At 40.9% G+C, this 12675-nt stretch overlaps 1 protein-coding gene across 5 annotated transcripts in view; it reads right to left on the bottom strand.

The window, feature by feature from the left end:
* Dst (dystonin) overlaps positions 1–12675 on the bottom strand; it is a 434906-nt gene that overhangs the window by 185380 nt on the left and 236851 nt on the right. For all 5 annotated transcript variants that reach the window (XM_013505819.1, XM_005406890.2, XM_013505822.1 and 2 more), the window contains 2 exons: positions 3333–3445; positions 3134–3240 (listed from right to left, as the gene is read on the bottom strand). In XM_013505819.1, coding sequence (XP_013361273.1) covers positions 3134–3240; positions 3333–3445 — 220 coding nt within the window. The remainder of the gene's footprint in view (positions 1–3133; positions 3241–3332; positions 3446–12675) is intronic.

Here is a 12675-nt window from a genome sequence, read left to right as displayed (position 1 = left end):
GAAGTGAAATTATCATTATTTGCAGATGACATGATACTCTACATGGAAGACCCCAAAAACCCCACTAAAAGACTTGTAGATTTGATAAGCAAATTCAGTAGTATAGCTAGATACAAAGTCAACACTCAAAAATCAATAGCATTCCTGTACACAAACAACAAACACACTGAGAGAGAAATTAGGGAAACCTTACATTTCACAACTGTATCTAAAAAACTGAAATACTTAGGAATCAATCTAACAAAAGAAGTGAAAGATCTATACAGTAAAAATTACAGTACTCTGAAAAAAGAGATTGAAGAGGATTTCAGAAAATGGAAAGATACTCCTTGCTCATGGATAAGAAGAATCAATATTGTGAAAATGGCCATACTCCCAAATTGTTATACAGATTCAATGCAATAGTGATCAAAACACCATTAGTATACTGCACATATCTAGAGAAAACATTCCTAAAATTCATCTGGAAGCAGAACAGACCCAGAATAGCAACAGCAATCCCAGGCAACAAAGGCAAAGCAGGAGGCATCACAATCCCTGACTTGAAATTATACTACAGAGCTACTGTGATAAAATCACCATAGTGCTAGCAAAAATCAGATGTGAAGATCAATGAAACAGACTGGAAGATGGAGCCACAACTACAAACCACCTTATCTTTGACAAAGGGGACAAACACGTTCAGTGGAAGAAAGATAGCCTCTTTAATAAATGTTGCTGGAAAAACTGGCTCACCACAAGCCAAAGACTAACACTAGACCTATGTCTATCACCATGCACTAAATGAAAGTCAAAATGGATTAAAGATCTAAATATTAAAATACAAACACTAAATCTACCAGAAGAGAAAGTAGATAAAAATCTTGAAGACATAGGGGTAGGCAGAGAGTTCATGAACAAAACCCAAACTGCATGGAAACACTTCAAAGAATCAACAACTGGGATCTCATCAAATTAAAAAGTTTTTGCACAGCAAAAGAAATCTCCAACAGAGTAAAAGGAAAGCCATGAATTGGGAAATAATTTTAGCCAACTGTCCCTCACACAACGGACTTCTATTTAGAACATAAGAAGAATTTTTAAAAAATCAGATCCCCGAAATTCAATGACCCAATCTAAAAATGGACAACTGAGATGAGTAAACACTCCTCAGATAAAGAAATACAAATGGCAAATAAAATACATGAAAAAATATTCAGTATTATTAGTCATTTGAGAAATGCAAATTAAAGCAACATGGAGATTCCATCTCACCCCAGAAACAATGACTGTCATCAAGAAATCAACCAGTAACAAATGCTGCAGGGGCTGTGGGGGAAAAGGAACCCTTCTCCACTGTTGGTGCGAGTGTAGACTAGAACAATTACTGTGGAAACCAGTGTGGAGATTCCTCAAAAAATTAGGATTAGAGGTCCCATTTGACCCAGCCATTCCCCTTCTGGGTATTTTTCCAGGAGAACTGAACCCACCATACCACAGTGATATATGTACATCAATGTTTATAGCAGTGCAATTTGTAATAGCTAAATCTTGGAAACAATCCAATTGTCCATCAACTGAGGAATGGATAAAAAAGATGTGATTTTTTTCATACAATGGAATATTACTCTGCTACAAAGAAAGGTAAACTCAAGGCTTTTATAGATAAATGGCTGCAACGAGAGGCTATACTCGTAAGTGAAATAAATGTGACTCACATTTGTAAACATTGTGTCGTCTCCCTAGTGTAAATACCTGAAAGAATAAATAAAATCTGAAAGGTACAGCAGATATTGTGAGAGGGAAAGAAACTGTTCAAAAGGAAAGAACAACTGAGATGAGGGAAAAGAGAAAAGAAAGGAGAGAAGGAAGGGAAAATTTTGAGTATGTATGTACACAAGATAGCTAAGATAATCACACTATTAATTTCTAGCAGTTTACTGAAAGGAGCAGTTAATGTGTAACTGTTTGATCAATTTTACATGCCTATGTCTGGGTATCTGAGGAACCACTGTGAAGATAACAATATGTAACAACAACCATTGTTAATTTTCTATCACCTTGTTTGAAATTCTGTATTGCTTTTGTTTTTTTGTGTTGTTTTATGTCTTTTTTTTTAATTTTGTTTTTGCTCTTTTCTTTTTAAAAAAAATATGAAAAAAATTACTGCATGGGATCTTAGGTGCCTTCGGGGCATGGCCCACCTCCTCCAAAGTTATAAATCTCTCCCAATCTGCGTTAGAATAAATTCTTCCTAGAGTTCTGCATGGCTGCCTATGTGTCTTGACTGAATTCTTTCATGAAAAGCATGCAGGACAGAGGGCTAATGGATGGTTCCTCACGTCATGGGGACCCCACTTCCCAGTAAAAAAAGATACTACCATGAAATGTACATAGTATCTGTTTATTAAATAGTACATTAACTCAAATTCTTATGTGTGGTGCTGATGACTGAGGATTATGTTATTTTCCTGAGTGTACAGGTGAAAAAATCTACAGGAGGTTATACAATTTGACCAAGAATACTAACCTGGTAAGTGGCAGTCAGGATCGGGCCAGGTCTGTTTGAGCAGAAAGCCTGAGCTCTTTGCTGGACCTCCCTGGCATTACAAACTCAGAACTAACATCCAGTATGAAGTTAAGAACTCAAAATAAAGTATTTGCACTGGACCACTTCCTCAGGTTATTTTTTTATTTTGAGACAGGGTCTAAGTTGCCTGGCTTGGGCTCAAACTTTTGATTCTCCTGCATTGCTTCCCAGAATGCTGTCAAAATCTTTAAAATATATTTGACGTTTAAAAACTGAAAGGTAGGTGTGGTGGCACACACCTTAATCACAGCTCCCAAGGAGGTTGAGACAGGAGGAGCACAAGTTTGAGCCCAGCCTGGTCAACTTAGTAAACACTTACCTAAAAAATAAAAGGGCTGAGGACATAGCTCAGTAGTAGATTGTTTGCCACACATGAACAAGGTTCTGGGTTCAATTCCCAGTACCAGACAGATAGATAGATAGACAGACAGATAGACAGATAGACAGACAGACAGGCAGGCCGGCAGGCAGGCAGATAAAAATAAAAATAAGAACAGTCAAAGAATTCAATCAACTGCTCATCACAGTATTAGCAGCTTCTAGCAGAGAAAAGTCAGTACTCACATTTGCGCCGATGCCTTCGCCACCCTCAGGGACTTTGGGAAATGCGTCATAGAGAGATGACACGTAAGTTATAACTGATTTTTCATCAGGGGAAGAGACATCGACATCTAAAACCAGCAACATAAATTATTTCACGATGTTGGTAAGTTATTTTCAATCAGACTTTCATCCAGTCCCTGCCTAGTCAAGAAAAACTTACCTTCAGGGTCCAGAAGTCTTATAACACCAATTTTTTCTGCTACATAAAAAGCATGCTCTAAATTTGCAAGGTTGCTTTGAACAGCAACAGTATTCATGTCTATCAGGTCCGGCCTAGGAAAAAAATTCACACAGTTAATGAAATGCTTTCACACGCCAGTTCAACCTTATCATTACACATATGTCTCTGAAACAACTTCCGTAAATCTTAAGACCAAGCCTGTGTTAAAGCACAAATTTTCTTCAAATAGTGAAGGTTACTTACTGCTCTCAGAAACTTGTGTGCTGGAAACAAACACAGCCAGAAAAGTCTAAAAATGTGGAAATATGCAGCTTTCAACCAAGTCTACAAATGCCTCACCCCTAGAATATACAGGAAGCACCTGCCCCACTAACCCAATTTAAGTCCCAGAACTCCAGTGGCACCCCACCGAGCCAGGCGGCCCCTCTCGGCATTTCTCCCGAACACCAACAGCTCCTGCTCTGCTCCACACCAGGCCCTGCGCTGCCCTTGGGATGCTCCTTCAGTGCTGTCTTCCACCTCAGAGTCACTCTTGTAGCAGAGGAAGCCGTGTCTCCCTGTGCATAGAGCTCTCCCTGATCCCCCACCCCGTTTCTCTGTTTTCCGAATCTCTTACACTCCAACTAAGTCACCAATGTGGCACTGAGGATGTAACCCTGTCCTTCCCTGACCTACTCAATCACGGTGTGGTGTACATGCACATCTTGTTTCTCTCAACTAGTCAACTATCCTCCTACTGACACGCACACACACAGCAGATGTTCAAAAAGTGTCTGGTAAGTTGGTAAGCAGATTGGTTAGCTGGTAATTTGAATAATAAATGGATGATGAATAAACATTAGCTTGCTTCATAAGTATGCATGTGCACATGTACTCTCACATGCACGCTCACTTGTGTATATGCCCATGCGCGTGCACATGCATGCACACACACAAATAGGGCTTCACCTTTTTCGAACTTGTGAAACTCACATGGTACTGTGAACTGGAGGGACGCCCTGAAGCTAGCCCCTATCTCTGTGAGTCAGGAACCGTTCCTCAACTACTCTTTGCACAGAAAGCAGTAAAACATGGCAGCTAGAAACATCACTCAAGGCCATCCAGAAGTGTGAAAACTACAGAAAAAGAGTAGCACCACCCCTAAACTCACTGAGTGAGACCTGTGTGTCAACTCCTAAACAACAGCTTTCCACCGTACCAGGCCACAGGCTCTCTGCCTTGCTGAAAAAAATCATTTGGGGAACCACAAAAAGAAGGCCTGGGGGGGTGGGCAATTCAATCTCAATAGTAAGGCCATTTACATGAGAGATTCTTGGAAAATGTGTCATTGATCATGTAGAACATTAAACAGCAGTTTTTATTCTTATTTTTATCTGGTGAGAAGGCAGACTTCCAAAGAAACACCTACTTACTACTTGGAAGTGCTCAGAACCTAGAAAGGTTTCTACCACTTTCTCCATGCTTATATTCCAGGAAATTTTGTAATGATTTTCATATGCCACCAACATCAAAAGTAATCCTACAAGAACAAGAAATCTCCTGAAAACAATAGAGGTCAATGAAAGACCTCCAAAAATAGTATTTTTAATTCACATTGAATCATGAAGAATCTGACAACACAAAAGCTACTAAACACGTGTGTCTAACAGTCTAGACAAAAACAAATAGATAAAATTCTTTCATTAAAAAAATTATTCTGTTTCCCTAGAGTTCACACGTTTTGGAGAAATAAAAACCAGGCTTTCTGAGTCTGCCAAATCTCCAACAAGAAGCAGCATGTTATTATGAGAACCCTACCATTAGCATAGAGAGTAAACACTGAGTAATCCCAGAGGGAATGAATAAAGTCATTGAAGAATCAAGTTTTTCGACCAAGGGGATAAAACATAAAACTTCCTTCAGAATGACATCGTCATTTCAGCACAAAAGCAGCACGATACAGTGAGCTTAACTAAGTCTGTTCTTTTATTCTGATCTTTAACGCTTCAGAGGAACAAACGTTGAGGTATTTTTCCTAAATTAAAAGGCTGTAGTAAGATTCATTAAATAAAAATAGAAAGGGGGGACTGAAAAGCAATAGCCTGAACGTCTTGAGAATCCTGTGGCTGCCCTGGCCCCTCCGAGCCGGTGCCTCCGACTCTCCATGCACCTCTCCTCTCGGGGCTGGAGCACCAAAGAGGCCATGCGGGTCCTCTGCCCCTCTTCAGTCTCACTGGACAACACAACCTGCCCACACCTTAGCTGTTTTTCACATACAGAAGATGTTTATTTTCATTCTGAAGGTTTTATTTCAATGTAACATCTCCTTTTCATAACAGGTTAGCAGAAAATCTCACTGCTATCATAGATTGAGTGTTAGACTAAACTGTAGGTACATACAAGGCCATGGCCATGTTCTTGTACTGTATTTTAGACAGCTGGCTATTAACTACTCTAATGTCCCTATTTTACAAAACTTTCCCAAATCAGAAAGTGTAATATTTGAAGCCACTCTCTCATTTTAAATTATTCTACGTAATGTAATCTTTCTAATGACTCAATCATAGTGATTTTTAAAACCACGTATTTATAACCTACTTTTTCATTTATAAATCATCAAAAACACCTTCAAAAGAAGTAAAAATACAAGAAGACAGCATGAATTTTTAAAAATACTGTATAAAACCAAGAGAAAGCTATAAACTGAAGTTCAAAGTGATATCACAAGGTGTAAGCCACTAATATACATGCTGAATACTAAAACTGAACCTGTACTAAAAATATAGAGTAAAAAGTTATCTTAAAATGGCTATTGCTATAATACAAAACTATTTTGATTATAAGTAATGTTTACTCTCATCCCTCTTACAACACCCACCTTAAAATAGTGTTCTCCTTGGACAAAATATAGGTATACATATATATGCATACATTAATTACATGCATATGTATACATGTCAGCATTTACGTATATGTAGATGTACATGTGGACCTAAGTTCATACAGTGTAAGAGCAGTTCCATCTACATTAATAGGCAAAGCTGGCTTAACATTAAAATTGCATAGAAGAGCTTTTTGGAGGGTACGTAACCCCAAAATATCTTTCCAGTCAAACACTGCATTAATACATTAACTCACAATGGGTGGGATTCTGCGGGGAACTGAGACTGACACAGTATTAATAGCTGAAGACAAGACTACCTAAGACTTTCATGTTCTATCATGCCAAATACCAGTGCACTCAGTCACAGGGAACATGAAACAAAGTTAAACTATTTGGAAAGAAAGTACCCAGACACATACTGCAGAGGACAGTGATTAAAGTCAGCAGGAAGGAAAACTGAAGTTAGCGAAGGGAAGAGTACATTAGTACTGACACCAGACTATAAACCTGGGCTGAAACTGGGGCAACAGCTCCAAGGTCAGGTAAAAGAAATGTCAACAGTCAAGGTCCAAACCAGGGGTATTTTTTTAAACACCCCCAAATTAAATGACCTAATTCAGAGTTTGTTAGGTTCTGTCTGCTCCCAACCAGCACTCAGTAACTACCTAAGTGGACAGAAACAGAGTTTGACTGCTCATCGAACTCCCTTCCATGTCTGAGAAACTTTTCTCTTGCATGTCTTAGGGGAAGGAGAGAGATTTAAAAGCATTTCATTTAGTCTCCTCAACAACCCTCAGCCACAGGTTATGTTACTATCCTGAGTTTGCAGGTGAAAAATCTACAGGAGGTTATACAAATTGACCCAGGATCGGGCCAGGTCTGTTGGAGCAGAAAGCCTGAGCTCTCTGCTGGACCACCCTGGCATTACAAACGGAGACGGAGAACTAACATCAAAAAGCAAGCTAACAAATCAACATAAAGAAATGTAGAAAAATGTATGCGCCTGGGGGAAATGATAATAATAATGATCATAATAAGAAATACAAGACAGAGCATGCATGCGTGCATGCACGTTTCCATGCGTGTGTGCATATGTCCTGACAGGCTAACAGGTAAGCCATAAGAAATAAGATGAAGGGCCAGACTGTTATCAGAACAGTACTCACCAGTATATACCATACCAATGCTTCCCAAGGTTAGAATGGTGTTAGGGCCCTAACAGATTAAGGTCAGAGAGAAAAGCCTGGTTACCTGCATTTTAACAAGGGCGATTCTTATCAGGTCAATCTTATCAGGCAGGGTTGAGGACTAAACCATGTTAAAATCTATCATTCTAATATTCTTTTCAAATTATAAACATTTTGTATTGGCAAAGAAAAAAACCAAAACAAATAAACCATAGCACCAGCATATAATCATGTAACAATGGAAACAGAAACACAAAATGCACAAAACACCAGCGTGCCTATCGCCTTATTTCCTCAGCAACAGACAGTGCCCCTTGTAACTCTTCTCCAGGATTTATTTTTATTGTTTAAATCCAAAAGAAACAATACACTTAGTGTCAGTTGGGGGAGGACAGCTTGTGTTGGCCTCACTTTGGCATACACTGTAAAATTATGAAGTCTGGAAAAACAGCATTTCATCACAAAGTTTTAAAACTCACCATAATAAAAACTAATTAAACTTTGTGAGTTATCTGAACGAAGAACACTAGGTAATCATTTCCTACCTCAATCTCTTAATAAAGAAGTAGCAGAAGATGGGTTTCCAGGCCCGGGTTGGGAGGAGGCTGGGGAACTAGCATTGGATGGGTGCTGAGTCTCAGTCACTCAAGATGAATGAGTTCCAGAGTCAGTGGTGACGGCTACACAGCAGTGTGAGTGTACTGAGCACCAGCCACTAACCACACACTTAAAAAGACTGTGGAGGCACATTTTATGTTGTGTGTATCTTAGCACAAATTTTCTTTAATTTTCATAAGATAATTTTTAAAAATTTGAGAAAAGGGCTCTATGGAGATAGAACAGCAAAAACAAAAACCTCACACAACAAAAACCACCAAGCTGCTTCAGGTGCCCTGTGCTTCAGCCCTAACTTGCTCTCTAGTTGACTGGGATAGACATCCTACTACTTGTGTCTCAATTTGTTCTAAGAAAAGTAAAAAATCAGGAACCATAGAAGCTACACCAAGATCCCACAGAATTCACTTCTACCTAAGGAGCCTCAGGAATCCTCTGTGAGCACAGAACTGAGGGGATGAGGGGCTGCAGCTGGCATCAGGATGAAGAATCCCAATGATCTGCTCAAAGTCTCAACAGAGTCAAAGTAGCGTGTCACTAAGACTATGGAGCAAGATGCACAGCTAATAAAATGAAATCACAGAAGATATAACTTGATGCTTTGATATGCTACTTACATGTAATTCTTTTCAGTCAGGAAAATAACAAGTTCATTTGTCCATTCAGTTGCTCCCTCAATATTTAACAGGCATGAGGCACAAAGAATACAGTCAGTGTGTACATGCAGAGGTCAAGGTGCCGAAGGGTCTCTAGAGCGCTGCAAGAGGAACCTGGAGAAGAGCATGGCGCAGAGGGAAAATGCATGCACAAACGGTGCTAGAGGAGCTGACTACGAGGAGCCCAGGCAGGGCCAAGGAGCCAGCAGCTGGGGCAACCTTGAGGAGAGGAGGCCAGAGAGGTGGCAAGAGCCAAGAGAAGACCAAGTCTCATGAACGTCTTTGAGGAACCGCAAACTTTCTTCTAAGCACTGTGGCAAATCGTTAAAGTGCATTAAGGGGGATTATAAGAGATTAAACCATCTGATTGGGGTCAGATAGAGCAGACACATGCAGAGGTGCCAAATACCTACACAGAATCCAGGCAGAGCAGCATGGTGGCTTGCAGAAGAACGTGTGTGGCAGCAACAGGGAGCACTGCAGGGCCAGGAGACATTTAGAAGGTCAAACCCACAGCGCTCTGTCCTGTAACACTGGCTGTAGCAGCTAAGGCCACAGGCATGAATGAGAGACAACAGAGAGAAAAGAGAAGGTGGAACATCCAACCCTGAAATGCTCCAACATAAAAGCTAAGGGTAAGAGTAATTCCAGCAAGAACGGAACGCTCAACAGGTCAAACTGTCAGAAGACGAGGTGTGAAAAACATCTACTGATCTAGGCCCTGCAGTCACGAGGGTAGTGTTTTATGGGATTATAGCACCAGAACCAGAACTACCAGAGTGACCTGAGGAATAAATATCAAGTAAAGAAGATGGAGGATATAGATAACTCTTTTGTGAGAGTTTGGCCTGGAAAGAAAGGAAGTAGCTGAGAAAAAAAACCCATGGAGTTAAGGGAGAATGTTTTCGATTATTTTATTACAGAAGAGGTGTTACGGCATGGTTAAAATCCAGTGAGAAAGATCTAGCCCGGGCCAGTGCTGAACATACACGGCAGGCGGGTTTCTGAGGCAGAAGCTGAGATGGTGAGATGAGAGCCACAGCAGCAGGAGCCGCTGCTCAGGACAGGCAGCCGCCTCTAAGACAGCAAAGGTGGCGAGGATGCAAATGAAGGTAGGGCTGTATCTTTGGTAGCAAGAAGAATGACTTCCCTCTTCCTAGCTTCCATTTTCCCAGTGATGAAAAGGTACAGGAGGAAGGCAGTGTGAGAGAGGGGAGGGGTGGGGGCAGGGGTATAAAAAGCCTGTGGTGAGACAGCAATTGCTGCTGAATTGCTAGTGAAACCCCTACCTTGAGGTTGCCCATGTCAGGGCCCTCCATGCATCGGGGCGTGCACAGACAAGGCAGGCAGCAGGGCTCACACAGGCTCAGGCTCTGCTAGGAAAGTAACATACACTCGGCAGTTTGCAAGGAACTGCAAAAGGGATTCTATGTAAGTTGAAAGGAAAAATAAAGAAAATTGCATTTCAGTTAGCCAGTGACCGGTCTTAAAACCACCACTGTATTCCAGAGCAGAACTCACACACAGACACAGAGAACATCGGGCCTTCAACAGATCACACAGTGAAAGCCTGCGTGCCACATGCCTCACTCCTGTGACAGCGCAGCAGTTACCACCGTCAAACCCTAACGATGACTACTTGGACCAAAGCGTGTCCAGACCTAGCGACTTCTTGCTGTTCTTACTGGTACAACCATCTCATCTCCTTCCAGCACCCCTCCAAAAACCGGTCTGCAGAATGGTCTCCTCCCCATTCTTCAGCGAATAAACGTAAGCATTCAGAAGTCCCCCACCCAACTGCAAACCGGGGTGTGGCCATTCCTCTTTGCTCATATTTGGGCACATGTTACTGAAGGAAACAAAGCCAAGAACTCCAAGGTGGCGACGAGCAACGAAGATAATTTTCCTTTGTTCTCCCCACCAGATGCCTGAGTTTCAAGTAGCCTTCTGTTTTTTTCTGCCTACAATGTGACTATTAACAAGGCAGAGAGCAAAGATGAGAACACTATTATTTATAGCAAGTTTTGTTGGTACTTCAAGACTGCAATCTAACAACTTTGATAATTAAAAGACCCTTAAGGAATTAAGACTTTCAATGTACAAAGAACTACCACCCTTACCCCCTGCTAGACTTTAATAAATACAGAACATAGTACTGATTTAAGTGAAAAGTAACTCCTTGAGTAACTGTGTTTTAGTGAACTGGCTAAGAGTGAATTTTGGCTAAGAGATAAACACCACCCCTCCAAAACAGGGAGGTAGAGATTGATTTACTTTTATTCTCATAGAAAATAAAATCTTGGTGCTGGGGATTTAGCTCAGCGACAAAGCGCCTGCCTGGCAAGCGCAAGGTCGTGAGTTCGGTTCCCGGTACCGGAGAAAAAAAAAAAAAAAAAACAAAAAAAAAAGAAAATAAAATCTTAAACTACTTCATATCACAGAGTAAGATGAGAAATATGCACTTATAAATGAGTCACACAAGGGTCAGGGATGTAGCTCGGGCACAGCGCCTGCCTGGCAAGAGCAAGGGCCTGAGTTCAATTCCCGGTACCCCAAAAAAAAAAAGAAAGAAATGAGTCTCAATAATGGACTATAGAATAATGGACACATGCTGGCTGCTCCTCTCACATAAAAAGAAGTCTGCAAAGAAAAGAAAGTGAACAGTGAAGGGGGATACATACACACACACACACACACACACAAATGTGCACACCCTCATTCATCTGTACTCTGCAGCCTGAGGACTAAAGGAAAAGAACCACCCAGTCAGTGCTGATCAAACTTCCTGGGAGAACATTTCAAACCCTGCAGGGCCTCCTCCCAGTATTAAACCTGTTCCATCCAGCTCTAAAGTGGACACAATCCAAGAATGTGAGTCAGTCACCAGCCTCCAGGTCACATTATTATGATGACTCCAACCACAGCCTTAATGGTCTAACTTTCCCAATTAAAGCATCTTTAAACATTTAATACAATAAAATATGATAACCCTGTTAATTTTTAATTCAAAATGAAAACAATGAACTAATTGCTCCTCAATTACACACTGTTTAACTAGAAAACATTTAAATGGTATGCTCTTGTATACAACCTATTCCCAAGATTCCCAGTCTTTCCTGGCTAATGTGTTTTAAACATGCCTATGAAAAGAATGCCTAGGGCCAAGGAGACTCAAACAAATGGATGGGATAGATGAAAAACAAGAACAGGACAGGCAGAAACGAGCAAGCAGAAATACTCTCTCTTCCAAAGACAGGCACGCCCTAGGATTTCTGTCTTGACACCCAGTGTCTTTCCACACCACGGCCTCTGGCACATGTTGCACTGTTCTTTCTGGCCTGTGAGGACACATTCACATTTGAACCTGCTCAGACAACGTTCAGGCTGGTGTACTGGAGCTTTGCTTTCACCAATGTTCCAGGACAAATATCCACTTGGAGAGACTGACAGAAGTCAGACAATTCTGGGCTGAACTTCAAACTAACAGGCAGAGCTTTCTCTCTCAGAAGACAGCAAACCTTCCTTTTTTTGATACCTGAGCACACAGCTGACCCCTCTGCTTAAAAACCCTACCTCTGAAGAACATGCAGCAGCTAGGGTTTACTCCTCTACACCTATCCTAACTCCTGGTGACTTACTGATGTTCCTAGTGTTCAGAATTCAATGCCCTCTCAGTTCTACTTCATCCGCGCCTGCTTTTAAGCTACTTATTCATCACATACTTCTGTGACAGCCTTCTCATCTAAACCCAGTACAACAAATCCAGTCTTCCTGTTTTTATCTGAATGGTAACTATGGTTACAGGCAACAGTGAGGCTTACTTAACTGAAATTCCTTACCAGATGTTGTTTTCAGTGAAAAGATTTTATAATGCATTAAAGAACATTCAGGCTACACAAACAAAAACAAGCAGAAACTAGTCGAGCATGAGGTTTTTTAATGATGGGAACCCTTTCCATTAAAAACTGAACATAACAAATAAAAGTTCCTAGAAGGAATGA

The sequence above is a fragment of the Chinchilla lanigera genome, unplaced genomic scaffold (genome assembly GCF_000276665.1).
Source record: "Chinchilla lanigera isolate Chin_1 unplaced genomic scaffold, ChiLan1.0 scaffold00101, whole genome shotgun sequence".
In the NCBI taxonomy this organism is placed as follows: Eukaryota; Metazoa; Chordata; class Mammalia; order Rodentia; family Chinchillidae; genus Chinchilla; species Chinchilla lanigera.
This window is presented reverse-complemented; position numbering and strand designations above follow the sequence as displayed.